This window comes from Vanacampus margaritifer, chromosome 8 (genome assembly GCF_051991255.1).
Source record: "Vanacampus margaritifer isolate UIUO_Vmar chromosome 8, RoL_Vmar_1.0, whole genome shotgun sequence".
NCBI classification, from domain to species: Eukaryota; Metazoa; Chordata; class Actinopteri; order Syngnathiformes; family Syngnathidae; genus Vanacampus; species Vanacampus margaritifer.
Window position 1 is genome coordinate 9,566,355 of NC_135439.1, and position 12,994 is coordinate 9,579,348.

Below are 12,994 nucleotides of genomic sequence, written 5' to 3' on the forward strand. Positions count from 1 at the left end.
CAGAAAATTTGGGCTGAATTTCTAATTGTACTACTTGAGCTTCCACTATGTACTAGAATTTCTGAGATGTGCCAGTCCATCAGGGAACAAATTAGGGCCAAAATGATAATAATAATATAACTCAAACAATTTGATTAAAAAGAAAAAGTCAAAGCGAAATGTTCGGCTCAAAGCTTTACAGTTGATCATTTGTCTTCATAGACTGCAGTTACTAGAGCCTCTCATACAATTTTGTATAGAAATAAGTTGGTGTGATGGTGCCGGGAATAGTGTGTGAAAGAGAGAATTTCCCAAATTATTTGATCATTTCACACTTAAAAAAGGAATATAAAGTGCAATAAGTCTACTGCAAAGCAAAACTAACCAATATACCACAACAGTACAACGATTGTGTTATCTACGATCGCTAACACAAGCTGTAGCTAATGGAATGTAGCTTACTACCCCTAGTTAAAAACACATTGTAAAGCCCCCACTAGTGGTCAAGGCTGCTGTAGCACTTTCAATCACTTTATTGAACAAACGGTAACAAAATAAACATGTAATAAGGTCATGTAGGCACTGCTACAGCCACAGCCGATGGCCATGCAGTCACTCAACAGTACGCAGACTTCCTTACGGTTAGCTAGCTGCTAATTTGAGCTCACAGCAGCCAACTCTACAGTCTTACTCGCCGAGTCCCCACACCATTTACCAGGCTACGCTCCACTTTTTCAAGCCACACACGCTTAAAGTCACAGACAATATATTGTGGAATATGAGGATACCCAATAAAACCAACAATAATATCGGTAGCTCAGTTAATCATTGTGATATTCAGAAGAATGATCGAGTCCAATAATGTTTGATCGCTCTGCCGGACTGCATGTTAAATTATCACTACTTATGTTTAGGAGCAATATGAACTTTTGTTCTCAGCACTGTTGAACAAGATAAAAATTTGCATTGTGGCAGTGCATGAAGAACATAAACGTGCCCAAATCACTGTTACAGTAATTTCTGGACTACAAGGTGCGCCTGACTATAAGCCGCGCTAGCTAAATTTGGGGAATACTCGAGTTTGTTACACATATAAGCCGCACCCGACTGTAAGCCGCAGGTGTTTTAATGTTACTGCACTTTAATGTTCTTTTCCATAATAAAGGGCACAAATTGTCTCGCTGTATTTGGGCTCACTTGGTTTGTTTTGCTCTGTGTGACGCTCTTGCGCATCCTTTATAGTGCGCCCCCTTGTTATCTGATGGATAAGCCGCGCCCTTTGTATTAGCCGCAGGGTCGAATGCAAGTGAAAAAAGTAACTGTTTAAAGTCCAGAAATGACTGTACTTTTTTATTCTGTGCTTCTAGTGGCACTCAGCAAGCCTGGATACCCCAAGTGGGTTCATTTGTTTGGAGCCTTTTTTCCCCCCCTCTCCATCCGCCTCTACTTAATTGGCACCAGGGTGCACTGAAGGCTCAGAACGTCAAATACTACAATTAGAGCTCTAATTAATGAGCATATTTGCTCCTAAAATTCGTCAGCTGGCGATACAGAAAATATTTATATTGTCAGCAAAGCAATTTGCTGCCTGTGCACATTCTGTTTTAATGATCCTCCTTATCCGCCTGTGTTTATTGAATTCAAAGGTGCCTGGACCTCAATGTCGCTGTGCTGCCGGCAGTATTGTGAGCGAGGGGGAGGACAAGGCCGACATGGAGCTTCTGAAGCGCTACGAGACATCCGGCTTTAAAGTGTTCTCCTTTCCTGAAGTCACACACGTGGTCACTACCTCATTCCCCCACAGGACCATTTTCTCCATCCTCCTGGGAGTAAAAAGAGTGTATCCACGGCTGGAATGCTACATCAAGGTATTTTGCTTTTTGCACCCATCCGTAACACAATCTGCTTTCTATCGCCTCAGAAATATTCAGGCTTGCACGAAGAAATGTGAACCCCAAATATGACTATGAGGTTGGAAAAAGGCCTACAAAGGAACACAACACATTCACTTAAGCCAAAATTATTTGTAGCCAAACTTGAGGTGAAGTTCAATGTGAATTTATTGAATGGGTGTTATAGGTATTAATCAAAAACATACAATGACTCACAGGCTCATTTTAGCGGTGGATACAAAAGAAATGAAATGTGTGTGAGTGTATGAGACAAAATGAATCCTTGCTAAGGATGAAGTCAAACAGAGGCAATTAAGTGCTCAGTATATAACATCGTGAATGGCTTCATGCACGCCAGTTCCCGATTATATTTGTTTCGTTTTTTTTATAGAAAAGTTTGTGTATTTTAATATTATTTTACAGTTTTTACAGCATCCTCAGGAGTTGTGAAGCCATTATTTAGGTAGCACAGGAAAATGATTTATTGCACCGCACACGTGGAGTCAACTGGAGAGCAAAAGAGAGGAAAGAAAGTGAACGTTGTTTTTTATCACCCTATGATGAAGGGCTTTACTAGGTCCTGCTTGAGGGATCCCGTGTAAATGAGTCATTGGGATGTGCTGACTTGTGTGGCGAATGTGGAGATTGTTTAATTATGCAGTGCGCTCAAAACAGGTGGCAGCACCACAGGTTGTCTTCAGTAGCGCCGCTTCCGTCGGAGGAATGTTGGCTTGGGTCCTGTCTGGCTGCCTCCGCCATCTGTTTGGACGCCCTGTAAGGCTGGCTGCCCTCCAGTGGCACTTAGACTGTCTAAGAGGTCAATGTACACAGCCGATGATCTAGCTGGCCATCGGTCTTCTTCTTCTTCACCTAATTACATCACAATTTTATCGTTGCTTCCCCTCAGGTCGCTCAGCTGTCTGTTTTTAGTGCATTTTATCCATCTGTACCCCTGTTATTTTGGGGGATTTATTCACTGGCTTTAGTTGCTTAATACTCCGTTCAGTAGTGGACTCGGAACTCAAACATAATCTGTGGTTTGCTTGTATTATTTATAAAAATGTTTAAAAGGGGAAGTCAACCTTAAACTTTCCTTGACATTGACAATAATGTTACAGTATATGTGAACCATTTTTATCCATATCAGGGGGCGGCCATTTTGCCACCTGCTGTCCACTGATGATGACATCACAGTTGCTCAGGGCTCAGGCAACGGCCAATCACAGCTCACCTGTTTTCTGAAGCTGGGTTAGGCTGGGTTAAGCTGTGATTGTTACCTGAGACATGAGCCACAATGATGCCATTTTCACTCGACGAGAAGTGGCAAAATGGCCGCCTTTTGATATTGATAAAAACGGCTGGATTTTACTGCTTAACTCATATTCCACTAACACAATATTAACCAGAATATTGTGTTTAGACTAGTGGGTCTGCGTAGAATATATTACTGTCAAGAATATTTTTGAGGGGTTGGCTTCCCCTTTAACTAATTTCCTATATAATAAATTATGGCCTACACATATAAAGTTTGAACTAAGTAACATTTTAGTAATTTAACTTTCAAGTGTAAAACAATTGCACCCACTTAGTGCTTTCAGTGCAAGTTCTGTTCTAATTTAGCTTATCGTCACTGATACCCTTGTGAAAGGGCAGGCACACCAAAAGCCAAACAACCCCCCCCCCCCCCCACAAAAAAAAAGAGTAGGTAATGGGAGATCAGCTGATGCCAGGACACTTTGTCTTGTCCTGTCCTATCTCGCTCCATTTGCTCTCGGATTGTGGATTCTTTTTAAAACTTTGAGGCAATGTGCTAAGGAATGGGCGAATCCCAAGATCAATTAATTTATCACTTCCTACAAAGTCAAACTCAAGGCCGGCGACCTCATTCTATCCAGCCTGCAAAGGGCCTGTTGTACCAAATGCAAAAGCTGTGTAATTAATTTAAAAAAACAAAACAAAATACCGTTAAGGTAGTCACTTTGTTTAATTCAATGCACAGCAGTAAATTCTGGTTTCTGCATCTGCGTCTTTTTATTTCAATTTATCGGTAGCCTATAACATCGGTCAGCTATGACTATGAAATACATGATGTATACCATCATCTGGGCTCAAGCATGTGCCCGGATGATGTTACAATGTTAAAAGGATTTGCAACACTTTCTTCTTTAACTGTACTGCACATTTGCAGTCTCCAGCGGAACAGCACTGAGGTGTCTTGTTATTAAAATCTAGCTCAGTGTTCGCAGTTTGAAGTTCGCCAGGGACATAATAATGAGCTCTCAAACCTCACTGAACATTTTTTATTTTATTTTTTTGAAACGGCACAAGTCAATTTTGTAAGGGGAGTACGCATTGAAATTCAGATTGCAAAACCGAATACTTGATTCCGTTGCATCACCCAGAATGCACCTTGACACCGCTCTCACACACCCAGCAAGTATTTTGAGGCGTTGTCGGTAATTCGAAATAGGTTGATTTGGAATGCAATTATTTCCTCACACATACAGTATTCCTAGATGTCACTTTAAGGAATTAATAACATTACATCCGTATAAAAAAAAAAAAAAAGTCTGTTTAAACACCTAAATTGTGTCATGCCAGTGTTTACCAAAATTACAAATTTCACTTTTCGACATGCTTGCATTGAGTGACGAAATACTACGCTTGACCAGTGTTCCTAGGGATGTCCAGTTGTTTCACTGTGTTCCATGGAATATTGAATGCCTTAGAAATTCTTTTGTCTCCTTCTCCTGACGGTTACCTCTGAACCATGAGATCTCTCTGATGCTGTGGAAGCTGTGTGAGGATTATGGCTTGTGCTGTAAAATGAGAGTACAAAAGTTACAACAAGCACACTAGAACTTTATTTGGGGATAATCAGAGGCACTTTAAAGGGTGGCAGGTGCGCGCTGGCTCTAAACTCAAGATGTCAAAAACTTTTAAATGTGCATCTCTTCTTTATAAGCTGCTGATTACTTATATCTAAGAAGTATATTTTCATATTCTTGTTAACAAAAGTGGTAAAAAAATGTTAAACTAATAGAAATAGTTCAAATGAATTTTTGACGTCAATAGCCGTCAATGGCAGTGAATGAGTTAATAATAATAATTATTATTATTATTATGGGTTTGTGAGATAATCGGGATCACTTTTTGTGCATCTCTTCCACATCAAGAAGTTGAGCCTTGGTATAAATGAGTAAATCTATTGCACTTTGCCACCTTACATAGATGAATTATTCTATTCAAAATCGACAAATGCAATTTTAATCATAGTACTGCGTTTTGATTAATGCCAGTTTATATGATGTATTCCTGCTTTAAAAGTGTGGGGTTTAGTCCTCTTTACAAGAGTTTGAGCATGACTGGTTAACTCTAAGACAGCCACAACCCCAGTTTAAAAAAATTGGTGCAACCACAATATCAATCTCTGAAAGATAGTTTTTTTTCTCCCGTAATTGAGTTGTACATATTATAGGTCACACAAATTATATTCTAAAAAACAGCTACGTAGACTTTTCATGTTCTTTGTAGCCTATTGCCATTCCAAAAACCAAACTTTCATGCTCTGCAGTCTTCTCCCAAAGCTGCAAGTTTTCCTTTGAACTGTATCGAATCACACTGTCCGTTCTGAGCTGGTTTCTCTTGAATAAAGCATGCAGTTGATGTCTGACACATTGAATATCCCCAAATGGTGAGACCTTTTCAAAGCAGCTCATCAGCATTTAGCAGGATCTGGCTTGCCATGGCGGGATGATTTCTCGCTGTCAGACACTTTGTTTTGCCGCCCTGTGGTCAGGTCTGATATTTGCCTAGTCAGACCATCGATCAGCCCCGGAGTCTTTCTTCTGTGCCTTCGCCCTCGAGTGGCGAGCTTCATCACAGATGCGGTAGTGTCTTGAGATTTGATTGGTGCGCAGCGGCCGGGGCCTTCAGACCTGTAGTGAGGACTGGAATGGGAAGATAATATTGCTGACATTCACAGAGATCTAAAGGTTCGAGAAAGGCAGACTATGGAACATTTGTTTGCTCGAGGGCACTAAAGTTGATTGCCAGCACTGAGCCTCTGTGCTGAATATAAAGCAAGTTTACCTTTGTTCCTCAATAACGTCCTTATTTTTAGCAACCGACACACATGGCAACATGCGCAGGAAGCGTCACAAAGTGCTGCCTCTTGAAATTTTCTCACTATGGCGGACCAGAGCGGTGAAAACCAGAGCACATCTGCTTGTCCTCGGGGCTTCGGAAACTTGCCGACGTTTGGCTATGATGTCAATTCAGAAAGGTCAGAGAAGGTCACGGGGTTTTGTACGCTGGACAATGTCATGTCCACACAAACGCGAGCATAATTAGTCAACCTATTTTAACCCTGGAGAACCCACGGGTTCAAATTTGGCCCCTATAAATTCTGTTACTCAAATAACAAAGTCCTTTTTTTTTTTTTTTACAAATTTAACTTCAAAAGTCCAGAGTGCCACTTCTGACCCCTGCATGGGGCCATCTAGTGGATGAATATTGCACTTACATGAGCCAGAGTGGTGGTGACAAGATGGCTGGCAACATTCTGTTTTGTTGAGCTGGAAATCAATCCAAACAAAACCATCTTCTCAGCAAACCATCAGATGGTAAAATTGTGTTTTTTTTTGTTAATCTATTTCATATCATGTTGCAGAATGCCTAGGAGTATGTTTTATATATATATATTTTTGATAAATTAGCAACTCTGAGCTAATTAAAAAAAAAAAGGTTAAAATTGAAAAAACATATATTTTGGTGTTCAGTGAACTTATAGCAGTCATTTAATGTATAATTCATAATTTTCCAAAGAAGAAAAGGGTTCTTGGGTTCTCCAGGGTTAATATACCGGTAATGAAATTTGAAACCACAAAACCATGTTAGCATTCACTCCTTTATGGAGAATGTTGCATCACGAAGCCTACGAGCGAACACTTCCCACTGGAGACTCGACGGCGTTTGCTCGTTCAAACATGACTTTCATCTCCAGGCGTCTACAGTTGGTGTTTAATGTCACATCTGCATTTGATTGATCCGATTCAAACTTTACCCCGTCGCTCTGAATCAAGATCCTGCTGCACGGGTGCGATTGTAATTTAACAGGGTTAGTTATTTTTAGATGTGGGACAAATTGTTCAGCGTCACCGGCGATCTAATCAATCAAGTTAAATGTGTGTTAAAAGCACTCTTAAAAGCCTTCAAGCTGCTTCTATTGATGTGTGTTGATTGGTTTGTTCTGTATGTTGTAGATTTTGAAAGGTCCGTAATACTCACTGACTTATTGATCCAGTTTCTGGTGTTTGAATTCAGTTGAAGGAGCTCATGGACTTCACACGATGGTAGATTTTTGCCCAATCAATGTACATTGTTTTCTTGGATGCCATTTCCGTGACGTCGGCTAAAATATTTAAACCATTCGGTGTTTGTTTTTTTTGAGATAGGCATGATGCAAATGAAGTGAATTTGAGAGCATCTTCAGAAAAGATTTTCCAACAATCCATCCAATTTCTAGACTTTTGACATATGGCCTTGATTGGTCTTTGGCCAATCACATGGCACATAGACAACCATTCACACTCACATACCATGTTGAGTCTTCAATAAGCCAAATCTGGATGTTATTAGCGTGTGGGAGGAAGCCTACACACAAACTCCACACATGAAGGCTAGAGCTTGGATTCAAAACCCACAACCTCAGAACTGCAGGCAGATATACTAACCACTACTTCCACCTCAACCAAGGTGAAGGGGTGCCGGGACTTCAGCGGGGGGGTACTAAAGAAAATTGTGTAGATAAAAAAAGAGGCTTAGGAATTAACTGCTTTATTCAGGTCACTGACTTTTCATATTGTCATGGCTGAGCACGTCAATGAAGTGAAAATGGCTGCTTGAGTGACACCGGGATTGGCAGTGAGTTCTGTCACTCATTATGTGCTCAGCGTCTTTGAATTGACCTTTTCACCTTTTATATGAAATGTAGAGCACGGGATTCGTAGATAGTTTCATCATTTGCACTTGGACGGGAAACTACAGTATGTGTCTGTCTACTCTGTATTTTTATTTCTGTGAGCACACAAATGTATTGTAATGAGGTTTGCCTCCCCATAATCTTAATGATTACCGTCATTAACTCGTGCTCTGTATCCGATGAGGTCAAATGTCACTCTGCTTTGTAGCCCATGAGTGTGCCCAGGAGTGTGAATAATGGTTTCGCGCTGCCATTTAATTCACATTAAACATTTTGGTTCAAATTGAAATGTGATGGTGTTTTGGTGTGTATTCCAAGGAGAACTAAATGGTTTAGTTTCTCTTTTATTGATGTATTTATTTTGTTCTTCTAAATCTGATCATACACATTGAACAAATAAAAATGTGAATGGCCCATCGCTTATGTCAGTCAGGGCTTAATTGATACAATTGTCTATGTCTTCTTAAGAATCTATCATGATTAACTCATTCACTGCCAGTGACGGCTATAGACGTCCAAAATTAATTTGAACTATTTCTGTTAGTTTAACATTTTTTCCACTTTTGTTAACAAGAGTATCAAAACCTAGGGAAAAAAATATTGTACATTTAGACCAGATATCAAATTTGTGATTAATCGTGAGTTAACTATTGAAGTCATTTAATTAATTACAATTAACAAAATATAATCGCCCTAATTTTTTTCATATTTTTTTATTTTATATATATATATATATATATATATATATATATATATATATATATATATATAATCAATCAATATTTTTTCATAAAAAAATAAAAGATTATAAAAAATTTGGTCTTCAGGCGATTAAAAGTTTTAATTGTAATTAATCGCATGACTTTAATAGTTAACTCGTGATTAATCACACATTTTATATCTGTTCTGAATGTACAATAAAAACTTTTTTCTAGGTTTTCATACTCTTGTTAACAAAAGTGGAAAAAATGTTAAACTAATAGAAAAAGTTCAAATGAATTTTTGACGTCTAGAGCCGTCAATGGCAGTGAATGAGTTAAGATTCAGGGGGAAGAAGTCTATATCTTTAATCCTGATTGATTCCATTTTATTTTGTTTTCCTTGTGAATAACTAATGTGGCACTGCAGTGGAAACAACGTATCTATAATTTGTTCTGTCAGCAAGCCTCCTATGAAGCAAGTAGCCTTCCTTCCTTAATGCCGGCCTTCTCTGGAGAAAACGGCCTTTGTTGGCTAAGGTTGTTGTTTGCATATAATTATTATTTGTTGACTGTTTTTCTCCATAAAAACAACCTTTGTGTCATCGATGATGACTCATTCTCTCTACAGCACCGAGGATGCAAAATGCCCCCTGGAATCTGGAAGACATTATGAACTTATCTTCTGTGCTTCGTAGTTAAATAGTTTTGTTGAGTTTCCCCTTAGGACAGCTTCTCGCATACAATTCTCACTATGTGCTGGTAAATTATTTAGAATAAGCTTTTCTTTTTTTATTACTACTATTTTTTTTTTTACATCATATTATAAAGATAACCTCATAATCATTAAAATATTAAAAGATCTGTGTATTAACATCTTTGCAAATGTGTATACCCACAGTAATTGTAAAGTTAAATGTCAAACGATTACTGAAACAAAACCTTTTTATCAGTGTCACACTTTTATTCTGCGTTTTACATAAACAAGCAAATCCATGTAGAAGAGGAAGTCAACAAAAGTTGACTTATTTAACACAGTGGCCTCCACTTTTTCACAATTCGCAAGACAACAATATGCATTTGAACTCTTCTTAACACATTCTAGCGCTTTACTGGAAAACATCACTAAATGTCATCAGGCATTAGAGTGTATGAATAACTCATTCACTGCCATTGACGGCTATAAACGTCAAAAATTCATTTGAACTATTTCTATTAGTTTAGCTTTTTTCCCACTTTTGTTTTTTGTACATTTAGAACAGATATAAAATTTGTGATTAATCGTGAGTTAACTAGTGAAGTCATGCGATTAATTACGATAAAAAAAAATGAATCGCCTGACGCCCCGAATTTGTAATAATCTTAAAAATATATATATATTCATTCACTGCCGTAGACGGCTATAAACGTCAAAATTAAATTGAACTATTTTTATTAGTTCAACATTTTTTTCCCACTTTAGTTAACAAGAGTATGAAAACCTAGAATTTTTTATTTTACATTTAGAACAGACAAAAAATTTGTGATTAATCGTGACGTCATTTAAAAATGTAATCGCCTGTCACCCCTAATTTTTAATAATCTTTTTTTTTTTTAATGAATTTATGGCAGTGAATGAAATAATGTGAGGTCTTTTGCTATTGCGTTAGCATTGCTGTTTTGTTTTTTTCCCCAGGGTGGGAGCCTGGAATGGATTAATAGGATTTGCATTAATTTTAATGGGGAAAGATGATTGTAATAGTGCTTGTTATTCATACACTGGATGATGACCATCCAAGTCATGTTATCTCCAAGCTATATGACAACTCCCTTCTTTTAGTGTACTCCCTGGATTATACATTTACTTGGCTTTTCAGGAAAAGAAGTCATCTGTCAAGCCATAATGTACGGTATAGGCTAAGTGTATAGGCATGTTTTACCAAGGGAGATCAGAATTATCTCGTTTTAGAGCTCTAAAAATACACTGCAGTGTTTCATTTATTTATCTAAGGGAGCGTGACGCACTCACTGTAGGGTCCCATGCAGATGTAGTCCCCCGGGCTAGGGACCCGGAAAGAGAAAACACTTGCGCATCCTCTTCCTCTTGGTGACCGTCAGGTCAGCAGGTCCCTCAGGATCTGCTGCAGATCAGCTTGCCAATAAGCAGCAGTTAACCAGTAGAGTGTTGGTCTTTTGGTAGGACAGTAAAAGAAGGCAATTAAAAAAATGAGGTTCTTTAGCACTGTGCAGAATTTGTTTAATAATAATTTAATTTAATTTAATAAATTAAAATTTAATTTATTTAATTTGGTAGATAGTTGCAAGTATTTGATCAGGTGAGAACAATGATACACTTGCACAAATCAGAAATTTAGATTTTCTAAAGTGCCTCATTTATAGACATTTGTAGTTAAGGTATAGTTTAACACTTTCATTGTACAGAAAATGACAGTACTATCTCTTAGAGTTGTGTCATTCCTGTGGTGTATACTGTGAAGAAATGACCTTCCCATGACCCTGATAGTCTTTACTGCCTTTAAGTGCTTGCACTCGTCCCAGTGGTCCTGATTCTGCAGCGTATGGAGAAAATACCACAAAAATCAATAGCGCACTATTTACAATCCCCTCCCCAATTATACAAGAATACCTTGCAGTGTGTATCAGGGATTCCAATGCAGGTCTTATTATTTGGCCTTTGGTCCAAGCCTCCGGCTGGGAAGTAGCATAGGTCTTAGGTGATTCTTCACAGATGATGATTGTAAGCAATCAATGTTGCTCTTCCTATATTCACACAGTTGATTTTGCAGGCCCAACAAAAAGTGTTCTGAATGCCGTATTTTCAGCTCAGGCTTTGACAGGCAGTGGATATAAAATGTTCACACACACATGTTTAAATGCTTTTTTTTTTTTTGTGATGGCCGATAAAAATGCCTTTTTTCACAAATCTTCAATTCTCAGGAAACTGTTTAAATTTTCAGTTAGCTTTATAAGAGATGCTGCTGACCCTGGGCACCTTCTGAACCGGTTTCTTTTGTTTGACATTAAAACAAAGAAATGTGAAAGTTTAAGGTTTCGACTTTTTTTTTTAATTTAGGAAAAAACAGAGCTACGGTATTTACTTGTGTCCATTTAATTTTTAAAGTCGTACTGTGATAACCTTGGAAGCTCCCTGAACATTTTTTTTTAATTTAAAATGAAATATATTGTCTAAGATAAAAAAAATAAATCTTCTACATTTTGTCAGAAAATTTGTTTAATAAGCATTAATGTTTCAAGACATTGCAACAAAGTCAAGATTGACATTTTTTATTATTTTTTTTTTTACTGAAAATGAATATGGCTTCAAATATCGGTTATCGGTCCCCCTTGATAATCGGCATCGTATTGGCCCTGAAAAAAACATGTCGGTCTTTCTCTAATAAAAACTGAGACCAAGGTAAATCATTTCAAAGCTTTTCCCGCCATGGATGTGCCTTATTAGGTGGACAGCGCAATTGGAAAAAAAATCTCTTCATTGTGGATATAGGCTAAATAAAAACGAATGTGGTTGCACAATTGTGCACACCCTCTTATTACTCGGATGTGGCCCTGGTGATCACTTGTGAAATCACGTTATTCGGTCATCTAGCCCCTCTTGAAAATGCCCCCCCAAAAAAAAATAAAAAATAGATGTTAGGTTATAGGCAACAGTAATGGTCGAAAAACTTTTTGAAAGGTTTATCTCAGTGTCATTTAATTTTTTTTTATATCCACTGCCATCAAAAATTCCTCCCAAATCTAAAAAGCGTCAGAAAAATTTGATCTAACAAAGAACAATTTCCTGCGTAGTCAGAGCTTGATATCCCATTTTTTTCATTGATCACCGCTGTGTTCCAAAAATGATTCCAAACGCATGAAAGACGACGTTGAACTGGGGCGACACGGTCTGTCAGGACAACAAACAAGGGTACTCCAATTTATTTTTGCTGCATCCCACCTTTGTGCTGCTATTAATATACTCCCGCTCATGTTAATCAGCTGCTGAAAATAGTCAAGAGCAATCTTGAACAACAATCTAAGCCATTTTGAATACAAATCCGTTGCAAAGCTGTTATGTTGTTTTTGTTTTTGCAGGAACCCCATCAAATTGGTCAGAAATGCATGAATACAAAACAAATCTGCAACTAATTAGTGGATGCAATGAAAGCAGTGGGCACACTTAAATTATGCATGCAGCCTAAACGAGGCAGCGACTGCAGTTCTTCAATTATAGCTAGTAGTCTATTACGGGATATAATGCTCTTGCATTTATTGTGTATTTTGATTACCCTTGTACAGATGACACACTGTACTGGATTTTGTCATTATCACATCGTATCGCTGAAATACAACCTGCCACAACGCTACTTCAGTACACGACTAAAGTAGCAAAACAAATCTAAGGGATCATGGTTGAAAAGTGGTACTACTTGATCTTTGTATTT

The 12,994-nt window shown here is 38.0% G+C and overlaps 1 protein-coding gene across 1 annotated transcript in view; it reads left to right on the forward strand.

Annotated features, from left to right (window-relative positions):
- tex264b (testis expressed 264, ER-phagy receptor b) overlaps window positions 1-12,994 on the forward strand; it is a 33,410-nt gene that overhangs the window by 6,485 nt on the left and 13,931 nt on the right. Inside the window, exon 2 of the mRNA XM_077574010.1 lies at window positions 1,626-1,847. Coding sequence (XP_077430136.1) covers window positions 1,626-1,847 — 222 coding nt within the window. The remainder of the gene's footprint in view (window positions 1-1,625; window positions 1,848-12,994) is intronic.